Source organism: Rhagoletis zephyria, unplaced genomic scaffold (genome assembly GCF_001687245.7).
Source record: "Rhagoletis zephyria isolate East Lansing unplaced genomic scaffold, Rhagoletis_zephyria_1.1 Rzeph_scaffold_00171, whole genome shotgun sequence".
NCBI lineage: Eukaryota > Metazoa > Arthropoda > Insecta > Diptera > Tephritidae > Rhagoletis > Rhagoletis zephyria.
Window position 1 is genome coordinate 393,272 of NW_016157255.1, and position 13,724 is coordinate 406,995.

Below are 13,724 nucleotides of genomic sequence, written 5' to 3' on the forward strand. Positions count from 1 at the left end.
TACCGTTATATGGGATGTGGGCGTGGTTATTGTCCGATTTTAAAAAGTTTCAGCCATTTAGTTTGCTGTATCAAAGCCAACAACTGTGCCAAGTTTGGAAGAAATTGGTGCAGCGGTTACCAAGATATACACATGTAACCATAAGTGGGCGTGGCTACGCCCATTTTCCAAAAATTTATAATATTCTTATTTTTCGTCTAAAAGTTATTGTAAATATCAATTTTGAGTGAATTATCTTCAGTAGTTACTAAAATATCGCAGTTTTCGTATTTCTGGAAATTACCGTTATATGGGAAGTGGGCGTGGTTACAGTCCGATTTCGCCCATTTTCAATACCAACCTACCTTGACCTTGGATAAATGGAAACCTACATACCAAATTTCGTTGAGATATCTCATTTTTTGCTCGAGTTATCGTGTACACGGACGGACGGACAGACGGACAGACGGACGGACAGACAGACATGGCTTAATCGACTTCTCTATTCATTCTGAGCATTTATGTATACATTTGTCTATATCTATCTCGATTCGTTTTGGCTGTTACAAACAACCGTTATGTGAACAAAATTAACATACCCTTGTGCACAAGTGCCCTCGGGTATAAAAATAGCACTAAAGGTTCAGAAATGTAGGTATTTGCTCACTTTATTAGCTATATAAGATAAATATACATAAAATAATTGTTTAGAAATGATTTTTTTAATCCAGACACGAAAAGCGTGTTTGCGTTCCTCGCGCTCTGGGAAATTTTGGCACGGGTTGACACATTTTTGACACTTGTGAGAGAGTAACTTATTTTTACGCTCTAATTACCGAAACAGCCCGGAAAGCGTGTGGAACAAAGCAACTGTAATCATCATGCTCATAGCCCGAACACAATGAAAACGACGAGCTACAAACCACAGCTGTCAAATTATTTTAACACGTACTCTGATGTAGATAATTATTTTGGCGACGACCGGCCGACGCGACGGCTGTGGTTGTGGCCAGATTAGATCTATTTCTATTTTTCTGGCGACAGATAAGGTTCTTCCTCTTCTTTTATATCAAACTCATACAAATTCATGATGTCGCTGCCGCGTTCAAAGAAATCATGTCGCCATCGACAAAGCGCTTAGATGATAAAGATGACAAATTGGAAGCTGTGGTCGGTAGCTCGTCGTTTTCAATGTGTTCAGAACTTCAGAGTTAAAGTAGAGAGAGAGAGAATTATGTTGACGCATACACACATACATAGTACATGTTTATTTGTACAAATGCAGTAATCGCGTGCTGTGGTTTTGATTCAAACTCAACATTTGAAAGCACATTTACATGTCTGGCTGTACTAGCGTTGCCAGGTTGACATTTTTAACGTCATTTGGACGTTTTTTGTATCCTGTTGACGTTTGGACCTTTTTAGTGTAAAAAATTACGTTTTTTAACTTCCCAGTAATTTTTCTTTGTTACTAAATCTTGTAATAGAACTGATTTTGAATTATTTTCTTAATAAGTCATTATAATCTTTGTATTTTGCTTCAGCTGCTTCAAAAGATATTTATTTTTTGGACACATATGACTTAAATATGATGCAAACCAAGCGTACGCGCATTTTTTTGGATTCTTGGACTAAGGATCCCGTGTTCAAAGGCTGGTTGTGTAAACTCTTGAGGTTACGAGCAGAATACGAAAATAAACTGTACAAAACAATTCCCATTTGCTCATCGATCATCATATCATTTGTGGTTTTATACAGTTTTGTACATAGTCAGAAACAAATTGTAAGATTCACTGTCATTTTCCCCAACGAGAAACGTTTGCTTTTCGTTTGTGACAATTGCACCATAGGGTACGTTTTATATGTATGCAAACGTTTCAATTACGTGAAAAATAATTTTTTCTGTAAATTTTCATATCCAATTCAATTAAAAAACATTTTTATTTTTTTTATTCATTGCAGCCATTCGTTTTGTGTTTAGTTATTGCATATGTGTACATACATACATATATTTTTCTCTGCACGATTCATTTCGTTTGTTGTTTCGTCTGTAACTACTAAACTACTGTAGTGTACTATCGCCAAAGTGAACTCAGCCGTTTTGTTTCGTATTGTACCGAACTGTTAAAGTAATAAACGAAACGAAATAGTAACGTACAATATAGTTTATTTTCGTACCCTTGTTACGAGGCTTGTTGTAATGATTGCAATTTCACATTAAAAGACAAATCAGGAATAGCCGATCTATTGCAACATGCACGCTCGCAAAAGCATCAAAAAAGCTGTGCAGCATAAAACAGAAAAATATATGACTTTTTTAAGACTTCATTTAAAATGTCATGAACTCACAAAAGGCTGAAGTATTGCTATGCTCCTTAGCAGAACGTAATTAAGCATTAACGACAACCGAGCGCTAACCAAATGTCTACAAGAACAAAAAAAAAATATTAAAAATCTAGCTGAGACTTTTTTATAATTTTTGCACAAAGTTAGAAATGTGGATTTATATTCTGTTTGTTATATAATGAGCTTGGCTTTTATGGAAAAATAAATAAACATTAAATAAACAAAAGAGAAACAGCCAAAATCGATCAAAATATTGATGACTTAATCAGCTGATCACAAGTGCATTTATAAAATGATTTTTATATTAACGATCTCAAACCAGTTTATAAAGAATTTTAAATGTGCGCTGTAAAAATGACATATTAATATACCTTACGTACATATGTACCTTTGTATAGTTTTGTAAGAACAATTTTTTGTACATTCATTTGAAAAAGACGTTTTTGGGTAGGAAATGACGTTTTCTCAGACCAAGAGGGACGTTTTCTCATGCCAAAGACCTGGCAACACTGGCTGTAGCTGAGTGCGGAAAGATGCTTACACAATTTGTTGATATCCAGAGAGGGTCAGCGTTCGAATTCCGCTGCAGGCAAACATGCAAATTAATTTTATTACCTTCCTTTTATTAGCTCGGGATGTAACTATGTAATATTGATGCGCCTAAAAGATGCAGCGATTTCTATTCTCAAGTTACATACCTGATGACAGTACGAATGGCAATTATAATAGGGAGGGTTTAGTTTTTTGAACTATAATTTTATTTTTGTTTTTATCTTAATTATTCACTTCACGCGTTATACATACGTTGACCAGTCGTACAGAATTTGGCGGGATAGTACCGATTTTGAAGTTGTCCCGCTGAATAATTTTTTAAAGTGGGGACGTATAAGTGTCCCGATTTTTCATATTTGTACTGCTTAAATCCCGACTTTCAGTATTTTATTTATTAATTTAATAGAAGTATCCGTTTGCTCTAGCCTAAAAACCATTTTTTGGACGTGACAGCAGTTTCGTTATCTCTAAGAACAAATAATTAAGGGAGCCGTAAACATACCTTGACATTAATAAACATCCTTATTTTCTATGATCTTTGGATATGTTTCTATCCTGCTTGTTTTAGTTTTCTTTAGGGTTTTTATAATTATTTGTTGAGTTTGCCGTTGTCTTTTATTGAAACGATGTAAACTTGAGTTTAGTGATATTATAAGAAATAAAACTTTTTATTACAAAAATTCATGGATATGAAAATATAAGCTACATACATATCGCACGTTTAATAGTATACAGAATTATTAAAAAATTTTAATTTTGTGGGAAAACGCAGTCAAAGGCTGATCAATTCATACAGTTGCTATACCAACAGATATATGGAAAGACACATTCCCCATTTTTGGGAAGTTTAGTCATCGGTTACGTTGAACTTATTCTCCTTATCGAGCACGGAAAATAAAATCTGCGTAAATATAACAAAAAATTGCGTAAATCTTACGAAATTTTTCGTCAATTTGAGCCACGAAAGTTTTCGTTGATTGTACAAAACCGTTTTTGTACATACTACGAAAATATGAGGCATACGATTTTTAGTACATTTTACGAATGTATTCGTACTATTTACTAAAGAATTTCGTACTATTTACTAAATAATTTCGTTGATAGGTAACTGATGAAATTGCCTATTTATCAAGTCCCACATTGCAGCGCAAGGCGCAGCGTAGGCGATGTTAAAAACATTGTATGCTTAAAAGCATAGTACATCCACAGCTTTAATATTTAATTTTATATTGTTTTTTTATCCAGCAAATCCCTTTTTAAAACGTTTAAAATTATATTATACGTTTCCCAGCAGCCAACAATTAATTCTGCAATGACACGCGATACAAAAAATATGATGAAATATTAAACTGCCGGTAATTGAGTATAAATATTGTACGAAAATATTCGTATGTTGTACGAATTTAAAAAACATGTTTCTGCATTAGTACTTTATACGAAAGTATTAACTAAATTGTACGAATACAGAATTGTAGATTTCGTAAATTTAAAACCATACGTAAATATTACGTACAGAGATTTGTTCAGTGCTTTACGAATGTGTTTCGTAAAATAAACGTAAGTTTTCGTAAATTGTACTGAAAAAATGCCTTACGAAAGTCCTTTCGTTATGTTTACGTATGGTTCGTAAAATCTTGTTTCGTTGTGAAAAATGTGTTCGTATTATGAACAAAAGTTTCGTAGATTGTACAAAAACCAACACTACGAATGATTTTCGTAGCACTTTTACGAAATTTTATTTTCAGTGAGGTTATTAATTGTGTGACGAAATCTCCTAAAACCTAAATTTTGAATTACATCTATTAAACGAGCAATATATTCTTATAGGGCTGGGACTACCCGCATATTCGAATATCCATGCGGACTATCCGTTGACATGAATAAATTCTGTATAGTATGAATATCCGGTTAATATTCGTACGAATCGATACTTTAATTTCCAAATACCAGGCGCTCATGCATATGAAGTAGCAAGTTTTCTATACGCATAAATTTGTTTCTTGAACTTTTTAATTCGTTTGTAGAAGCCTTTGAAATTCCAAAGTAGAATGTTGGAAATTTAAAAATTTATACAAACAATTTTGTGCGTAGAAATAGAAAACTTGTTACTACACATTTATGAGCGCCTGGTATTGGGAAATGGAAATATCGTTTTGATAACGAAAAATCCGGATATTCGTATAGCCTTCCAGATTAGCTTCCAGAGTAACCGGATTTCTCATTTCGGTATCCGGATATTGGAATATTCGCTTTATCCGGATAGTTGAAAAATCCGGATGAAGTTCCCAGCCCTATATTCTATGTATAAATTTTTGCGATAATTCTTCAAATTTGTTTCTCTTTGTTTTGTTTTAAACTGTATTAAAGGTAACTATGCCTTGAAAAATCCGGATGAAGTTCCCAGCCCTATATTCTATGTATACATTTTTGCGATAATTCTTCAAATTTGTTTCTCTTTGTTTTGTTTTAAACTGTATTAAAGGTAACTATGCCTTGAAAAATCCGGATGAAGTTCCCAGCCCTATATTCTATGTATACATTTTTGCGATAATTCTTCAAATTTGTTTCTCTTTGTTTTGTTTTAAACTGTATTAAAGGTAACTATGCCTTTTTATTCTAAAAACAAAATTGTATGCTTTGCTTCGATGCTTTAGAAGCGTCCCGATTTTTGCCCACAGAAATCTGATCACATAGATATACACTACTTCTGAATACGTTTTCATTTGATTTAATACGTTTTTAATTTTATTTTGCTATTTTTTCCCCTCAGTGCAAGTATGTATTTATGTACGATATGTAAACACTTCCATATAGCAAAAACATTAAATTAGACAGCTTTTTGATTTTAAAAGCGTTCTACGCCAGTTTAATATTTTTCCTGCACCCGAAAAAAATCGTTTGCAAGGAAGTGAAGCAGCAACAATGCTAAATCGTTTTAAAACGTATCTGTAAAGATGGCTTTTTGCGTCATACGTTCGTACCAAGAATATTTGGATCGCAATCCATGATTTAATAATACAATGTTGTGTAATTTGTGACAGCTAAAATTTGACACTCCTTTATCTAGATTTGTATATTGGAAGTAGGAGAAAGTGGAAGAATGTGATCGCCTTTTGCGAAAACGGTAGTAGAAAGGTACTACAAAAAGTACGCAAAGTATACAATTAGAAGTAAAGGTGTATTATTAATTCTATGCGAATTTGCAATATATTTGGTGTTATAATGGAAATACTAACCAATACATAAAATATGCATTTTTGATTTCAGTTATTCGTCATTTGCTGGAAGAAATCTAGAATACCGACCGTTCAGCAATGCAAAAACGAAAAATGCAGATCAATAGAACTTTTTATGCTCATTTCAACCATGCCAAAATTATTTGGCGCATGTGAAAAATGAACACGTTCTAGATGGTTAAATTTCAGTTTTTAGATTTTTTAAATATTAATATCTTATGAACTATATAACCGATTAAAGAATTAATGACGTCACCACCAAGATAATTGATTTGTATTTCAGCTGATGCACGTAATTTATAGCTTTTTGTATTCTTAAACCAAAACCACTAAAAAACGAACAAATGTTATTTTTTCATGAAATAACCTTTTTTGAAAAAAACTGCATAATTAATGGTAAAGAAATTAATATTATTTAGAATGTACAAGTTATTACCTTTAATTCGATATTACATATTTTGTCATTATCTACTTTTGGGTTTCAACAATTTAGTGATAATAAAAAATACAAATAAATACCGCAATTAAACCTCTTATATCTTCTTTATTTATTACCTGCGCCGAATAAATTTGGTATCGTTCAAATCAACGTAAGTTTTATCAATCGGTATTTTTGGTTATTTTATAGCTAAACGGTCGCTATTCTACACTTTTTCTAGAAAATTGCGCAAACGAAGGTGATGCTCACGAATATTTAGTATGAAGAATTTTTGGTTTTACTACTAATATCATTAGAAACTGCAGAGTAGGCAACATTCTGCACAAGGAAAGGAGCCGATTTTATGGGTGGAAGCGAGAAGACTGTTTTATTACAAAACCTTTCTATTATTGAATCATGATCGCAATCCAAAATGAGAAATAGTAGCACTGACAAATTTAGTTCAATGAAAAGATCGAACTAGTGAACTAGTTCATTAAGATGATCTAGTTCTTTAATTAATTTAGTTCAAGAACTACCCAAGCATATATTCTAATCACGGTTGCCGTTTTGGTCCAAATGGACCAAATTTGGTCCATTCTTTTTCGTTTGGTCCAATGCTTTTTCACATGGTCCATTTCACAATGCTTTGGTTAGGTTGTTATCACACTTTCACTTCATGCAATAGTTTTTAATTTTTTTCTATTTAATTTATGACCACTTGCTAAAAGTTCGAATAAGCCACTGATCTTCAAATAGAGCATCGCTAATCATTTGTCAAAGCACGCTTAAAACAATTCCGCGGTTTCTTGCTAATTTCAATTTAATGTCAATTTAAATGTTCCTTTCAATTAATATATTTATGCCGAATTTCCACTAGGAATTGAAATAACAAAAAATGTATGCCATTTAAAAAATGCTATGTGGAAATGAACTTAATGATTCTTTTTTTAATGTAATGACATGATTATTTGTTAATGCCCGACTTTCGTCATTTGCCATTTTCGCCATTTAATGCCTTGTAGAAACCCAGCATTAGTTTTGAAAACTTGTAAGTACATGTGTTTACCTGAAAGTGTGCTCTTTATTTCTTTATTAAAATCTGTGTTCGTATGGAATAGTAGCTTATGTTGGCAAGCTGGCTTTAGTATAATGCGGCTTTCCCTTCATTCTTTAAACGACAAGAAATTTTTTGATGAGACTTAATGAGAATATTGACTTGCTAGTATCAGAACTATTTATGTACGTTTATTTGCCAAAAGTTTTTCAACGGCTCGGCGCCAGTGAGCTATTGACTTGCTAGTATCAGAACTATTTATGTACGTTTATTTGCCAAAAGTTTTTCAACGGCTCGGCGCCAGTGAGCTATTCGCAATCGTGTGCTGCGAATGCCGCATTATACTAAAGCCAGTCTTTCGACATAAGCTACTCTTACATACGAACACAGATATGTATGTATATTCAATTTATCATTTGGGTAAATATTATAAATGTTACTTTAAAAAATATTTAATATAAGATTGTAATGCACTTTGTATGCAATATGTAAAAAACGTAATAAAAACTGAACTGGCATATTTTCTTGATAAAGAGCAACAAACTCCACTCAATTTCAGATAAAGAATACAATCTTATTACAAGCTTTTATTTAACTTGCTCATACCGCGGAACTTTCCATTCAGTTTTAAACTAACTTCCCGACAATCTAGAGGCTTCAAATTTTCAGCATAGTTCCGATTACGATGACTGCTGAAAATAAAACTCCACCAAGTTCTAAGAGCTCGTTTTATTTAATATTTTTAAAGTACGTAAAGAGCGAAAAGCGCCCACAATGCAGTGAACATTAAAGTGAGGGATTAAGTGTTCTATCGACCTTTAAAAATCTAAAATGTCTACAAATTCAATTAACATTTTTATTTATTACATTCAAATTCAATTTACGTTTTTACCTTAGTTCCTTTGTAAGTTTAATCAGTTTTTCTAACTTTAAGTTGACTTACCCAGTTAAATTACCATGTGCACGCAGGCGAGGATAGAAGCAAAAGGAATAATATGAAGAATAAAGGAAATAAGCGCGCATGGATGTTTGAAAGGATGACAAGAAGATGATGATTACGCAAGGCTGTATTTAGCGGCTACTGTACGCAGTTTGTTTTATCGGCAACATTCTCCCCCACACTCAGAAAAAGGTTTAGTTATAATTACCAAGATTTGGTTATAGTGAATAAGTGGCATAGTTGGATATGGCGAAATAAATATCTAGTTCACGAAAGTCTGCAATTTACTTGAGACTTCTAGTTGGGACAAATGTATATTTGTTAATAATTACAAAATGGCTACCTTGAGTGGACAATATTGTTAGTAGAATAAAATCATTGTTGAGCAAATATAAACAATACTTGGGTTGATACAAGTTTTTAATAAATTTTGTGAACTTGCTGTAGACGTGAATCAGCTAACCGTTTATTATTGGAAAACAAGTTTCAGTTTGACACAAATAAAAATTTACTCGATGGTTGTTGGGATTACTTTCTTCTCTTATTTGCATATATTAAGCATAAAAAATAGATACATATTTACATAAATAGTTACTAGTGTAAATAATGCATATGTATATGGTGGTAAGAATTTCCTAAAAAGAAACGATGAAACAGGAATAGTCGTGCGAAAACCCAGGTCAATATCTGCTGGAAGTGCTGGTTTAAGTATACTGCTTTGCTTTTTCCTTGGCTAAATAGATACTTTCAAATTATAATTCACATGAATTATATATCCACTGAGAAACCCCGGTTGGCATCAAACTTTATATTTTTAAATAACCATGCGCACACCGAAACAACTCGCGGCGATGGCAAAACTAAAACGGAGACAAACAAGTCTGGGCTAGGGATGGGAAAATTCGATATTCGAAGCTTCGATATTCGACTCTTAATCGAATTTTAGCTCCAAAATGGCGAATTTTTGAAATCGAACTTTGTGTTGCTAAAATTCGGATAAAATCGAATTTTTCTAGAAAAAATCGAATTTCATATTTATTTCCAAAAAAAATCAACTCTTCAACTTTCTTGTTTCTGACAAAATTTGCCATCACTGTGTGCGGCACTCCATTTGTCTTAGGGATGCAAGTAAAAAATATATGTTTTTCGATCTGATGCATCGAGACGAAAAATCTGTGCCAAAAAGGAACTGTTATTCTTAAATTTAAAAAAAAAATTTAACAAGTACTTTTTTTGTTGATTCTTTATTTTAAATTTGTAGAGGCCTTTACGTTGGTAGCACGAAGCTTTTGCCTGAGAAGACCCCTAGTAAAATTTTCCGGAGAATAATTTTCTAGAGTACACCAGTCCTCTAACGACCTTCCAAATTAGCTTTTTGCGGAATTTATCAAAATTACCCTTTTAGGCGGGAGCTAATAGGTTAAAATGTTCTACGAAAATATTTCCCATGACATTTTATTATATATGTCTTAACCTTTAATTTTGCTCAGACATTTATTTTAACTATTTTTTTGAAAACTTCTTCGGCCGAGACATGAAAACTTTAGTAGGCCATGAAATAAAAATACGAGCTAACTTTGGCAAATCCACCTAGTGTTGTACTACTGGATGGGTATACTTTCAGAAAATGTTAACAAAGTCCGGGCTGGTTTGGGCTGTCCTACAGTGTAATTTGAGTTTAACTTTTTAAACAGGTGACCACTCTCTTGAAGCACCTCAAAAATATTGTAATTGTTGCATAGTATTTTAAGCATAACACTTCTTTAACTGAATTAGACTTTTCAAACAGGTGGCACCCCTCTTAAATGCAATTCAAAAATAAAGTATATTCAAAATTTATTTAACTTATTAAATAATTTGATTTTGATTTTCTTACATACATTCATATGGCACAAAGCTAAACCATATTACACATCTACAGGGCAACCCCTTTCATTTGACACCTACCTCCTTTTTGAAAATCGAACGAACGATACAGATTTTATAGCATGGAGTTAAATATTTAACGCAAACATCTCCGAACTCGATTAAGAAGTTTCACTTCAAAAAATTTTTGGAAAATTCGAATTAAATCGAATTTGCACCACCAAATTTCGAATCGAATAGTCGAATGGATGGGCAATGTTCGAAATTCGGAAAAAATCGAATATCAAGCCCCCACTCAGAGTTGCCAGATGTGGGGATTTCGCCCCATTTTGGGGATTTCTGAAACCATTTGGGGATATATTTTTTCGTTTGGGGATGTGGGGATTTGATGGGATTTCTGTTTGGTTTAAAATATTCATATTGGAATTAAAATACATATATTTTACTGCCTGCCCTTAAACATTTCTCAAACAAAGATTTTCTTCGTCGAAATATTATTCGTGGAAAATGCCTGTTTTAATGGCTTTCGCTGAACACACAATTTTCTCTCATTTCATTACACCAAATTGTAAAGGGATCGCTGTGATTGGCATTTACCGAATGCTCTGCATACATATATTTCTGATTTCCTTAGTGTAAAAAGAATTTTACAAAGTAGCAAAAAAAAATGGCGAACTTACAGACAGCAATGGGAATAGGAACCTTGGGCCGAAGGTATGTTGTAAAATAGTCTCCAANCATTTTATTATATATGTCTTAACCTTTAATTTTGCTCAGACATTTATTTTAACTATTTTTTTGAAAACTTCTTCGGCCGAGACATGAAAACTTTAGTAGGCCATGAAATAAAAATACGAGCTAACTTTGGCAAATCCACCTAGTGTTGTACTACTGGATGGGTATACTTTCAGAAAATGTTAACAAAGTCCGGGCTGGTTTGGGCTGTCCTACAGTGTAATTTGAGTTTAACTTTTTAAACAGGTGACCACTCTCTTGAAGCACCTCAAAAATATTGTAATTGTTGCATAGTATTTTAAGCATAACACTTCTTTAACTGAATTAGACTTTTCAAACAGGTGGCACCCCTCTTAAATGCAATTCAAAAATAAAGTATATTCAAAATTTATTTAACTTATTAAATAATTTGATTTTGATTTTCTTACATACATTCATATGGCACAAAGCTAAACCATATTACACATCTACAGGGCAACCCCTTTCATTTGACACCTACCTCCTTTTTGAAAATCGAACGAACGATACAGATTTTATAGCATGGAGTTAAATATTTAACGCAAACATCTCCGAACTCGATTAAGAAGTTTCACTTCAAAAAATTTTTGGAAAATTCGAATTAAATCGAATTTGCACCACCAAATTTCGAATCGAATAGTCGAATGGATGGGCAATGTTCGAAATTCGGAAAAAATCGAATATCAAGCCCCCACTCAGAGTTGCCAGATGTGGGGATTTCGCCCCATTTTGGGGATTTCTGAAACCATTTGGGGATATATTTTTTCGTTTGGGGATGTGGGGATTTGATGGGATTTCTGTTTGGTTTAAAATATTCATATTGGAATTAAAATACATATATTTTACTGCCTGCCCTTAAACATTTCTCAAACAAAGATTTTCTTCGTCGAAATATTATTCGTGGAAAATGCCTGTTTTAATGGCTTTCGCTGAACACACAATTTTCTCTCATTTCATTACACCAAATTGTAAAGGGATCGCTGTGATTGGCATTTACCGAATGCTCTGCATACATATATTTCTGATTTCCTTAGTGTAAAAAGAATTTTACAAAGTAGCAAAAAAAAATGGCGAACTTACAGACAGCAATGGGAATAGGAACCTTGGGCCGAAGGTATGTTGTAAAATAGTCTCCAAAAACCATAAAAAATAAGAAACCGCTATACGTAAATAACCAAATGATCTCATATATAAGTACACATATACAACTGTTGTAATAAAAAAGTATTCAAAACTGTAATTAAAACGAAGTAACAGAAATGAGAATACATACATATTTTTTCATTTCTTACTTAAGGGGATTTAAATGGGGATTTAGAAGAAAAATGGGGATTTTTTGGGGATAACTGTGGCTCGATATGGGGATGCGCTATACAAAAATTCTGGCAACACTGCCCCCACTACCCATCTCTAGTCTGGGCATATCATAGCACACACTTTTCTTTCTCTACCTAGCGCAGTGATCGACATGCCATAGCTTACTGAGCGCCACAGTATATACAGTAATAAACCTTTTCGCAGTTTTTCACCATTTGGTCCCCGAGGAATACTTTTGGGTTGTGTGCAGCGTGTTCGTTTTGCGCGCACGGCAACACTTACTGTGGGGAATTTCGCCTCGCGATTAGAAAAAGTACATTACGAGGATAAAATATACACAATTATGTGTTATTTAAGAACAAAATGTAGGTTAAGTATAATATTCATCTTTAATGAATGCTGATATTCATGCGTAATGAAGAATAATATCATATAACCTTTCATACCAGAATAATTTTGTATACAACTCTGAATCAACAAAATTCATGATCCTTCTCATTGTCAACCCTGATCAGTTTTTACCCCCGAGGAGTACTCAAAAAGGTAGAAATACATCGGAGGTTTGCCATTGCCTGCCGACGGACGACCGCTGTTAAGAAAAAACCTTTTTTCTATATTTTTGCGATGTTGCTTTGACCAGGGTTTGAACCCGGGTCCTGCGGAGTGAAAGCGCGCACTGTCGCGTTTCCTATATCAACTCTGGTTGAGATTGCGTTACGAGTACGTTTCAAATCAGTGGAATTAACTAAACTAATTAAGTAAACAAGCCTTTACTTAAATTTTTTATTAAAAATCGCTCAAGTTTGTAAATTTTTAAATTTGACGAACCTGTTTATTCAAATTATTGTTGACAAAAAATGCAACCATGTGCCACATTCATATGTTTTTTCTAATTGCAAATTTTTGCCGCCAAAATTTTTTCGAGCTTGAATTTGCAACTTCTCCCCAAGAACTAGTCTTTCTACTTATGATTTATTTAAATAAAACATGTGAAATTTAGTTGAAACAGTTTAGCCGGTTTTTTTTGCCAATCTAGCCGGTTGGCCCGGAAAGTTCTGGCAACACTGGTAGCCACTGTAAGCAATGCACACAGTCCCACTTGTTGAATCGTTTGAATGCGCTAGTATGCCGACCATTGCATAAAAACGATTCAATGAATGGACTGTGTGCGTGGAAATCATTGTTCCGCTACCGCTGTTCGTATATGGGTGAAACACGCGTGTGGTCACAGAGCGCTCAGCACAGTATATACAGTAATAA

General features: G+C 33.4%; 1 protein-coding gene across 12 annotated transcripts in view; it reads left to right on the top strand.

Annotated features, from left to right (window-relative positions):
- The window catches only part of LOC108356299 (uncharacterized), a 143,852-nt gene extending 137,401 nt beyond the window's left edge, over positions 1-6,451 (top strand). For 5 of the 12 annotated variants that reach the window (XM_017607470.1, XM_017607474.1, XM_017607481.1 and 2 more), the window contains one exon: positions 6,145-6,446. In XM_017607470.1, the coding sequence (XP_017462959.1) occupies positions 6,145-6,276 (132 nt within the window). In that variant the 3' untranslated portion in view covers positions 6,277-6,446. Of the gene's footprint in view, positions 1-6,144 lie in introns of all 12 variants that reach the window. The other 7 variants (XM_017607439.1, XM_017607444.1, XM_017607432.1 and 4 more) reach the window with 4 other exon arrangements.
- The last annotated feature ends 7,273 nt before the right edge of the window (positions 6,452-13,724 follow it).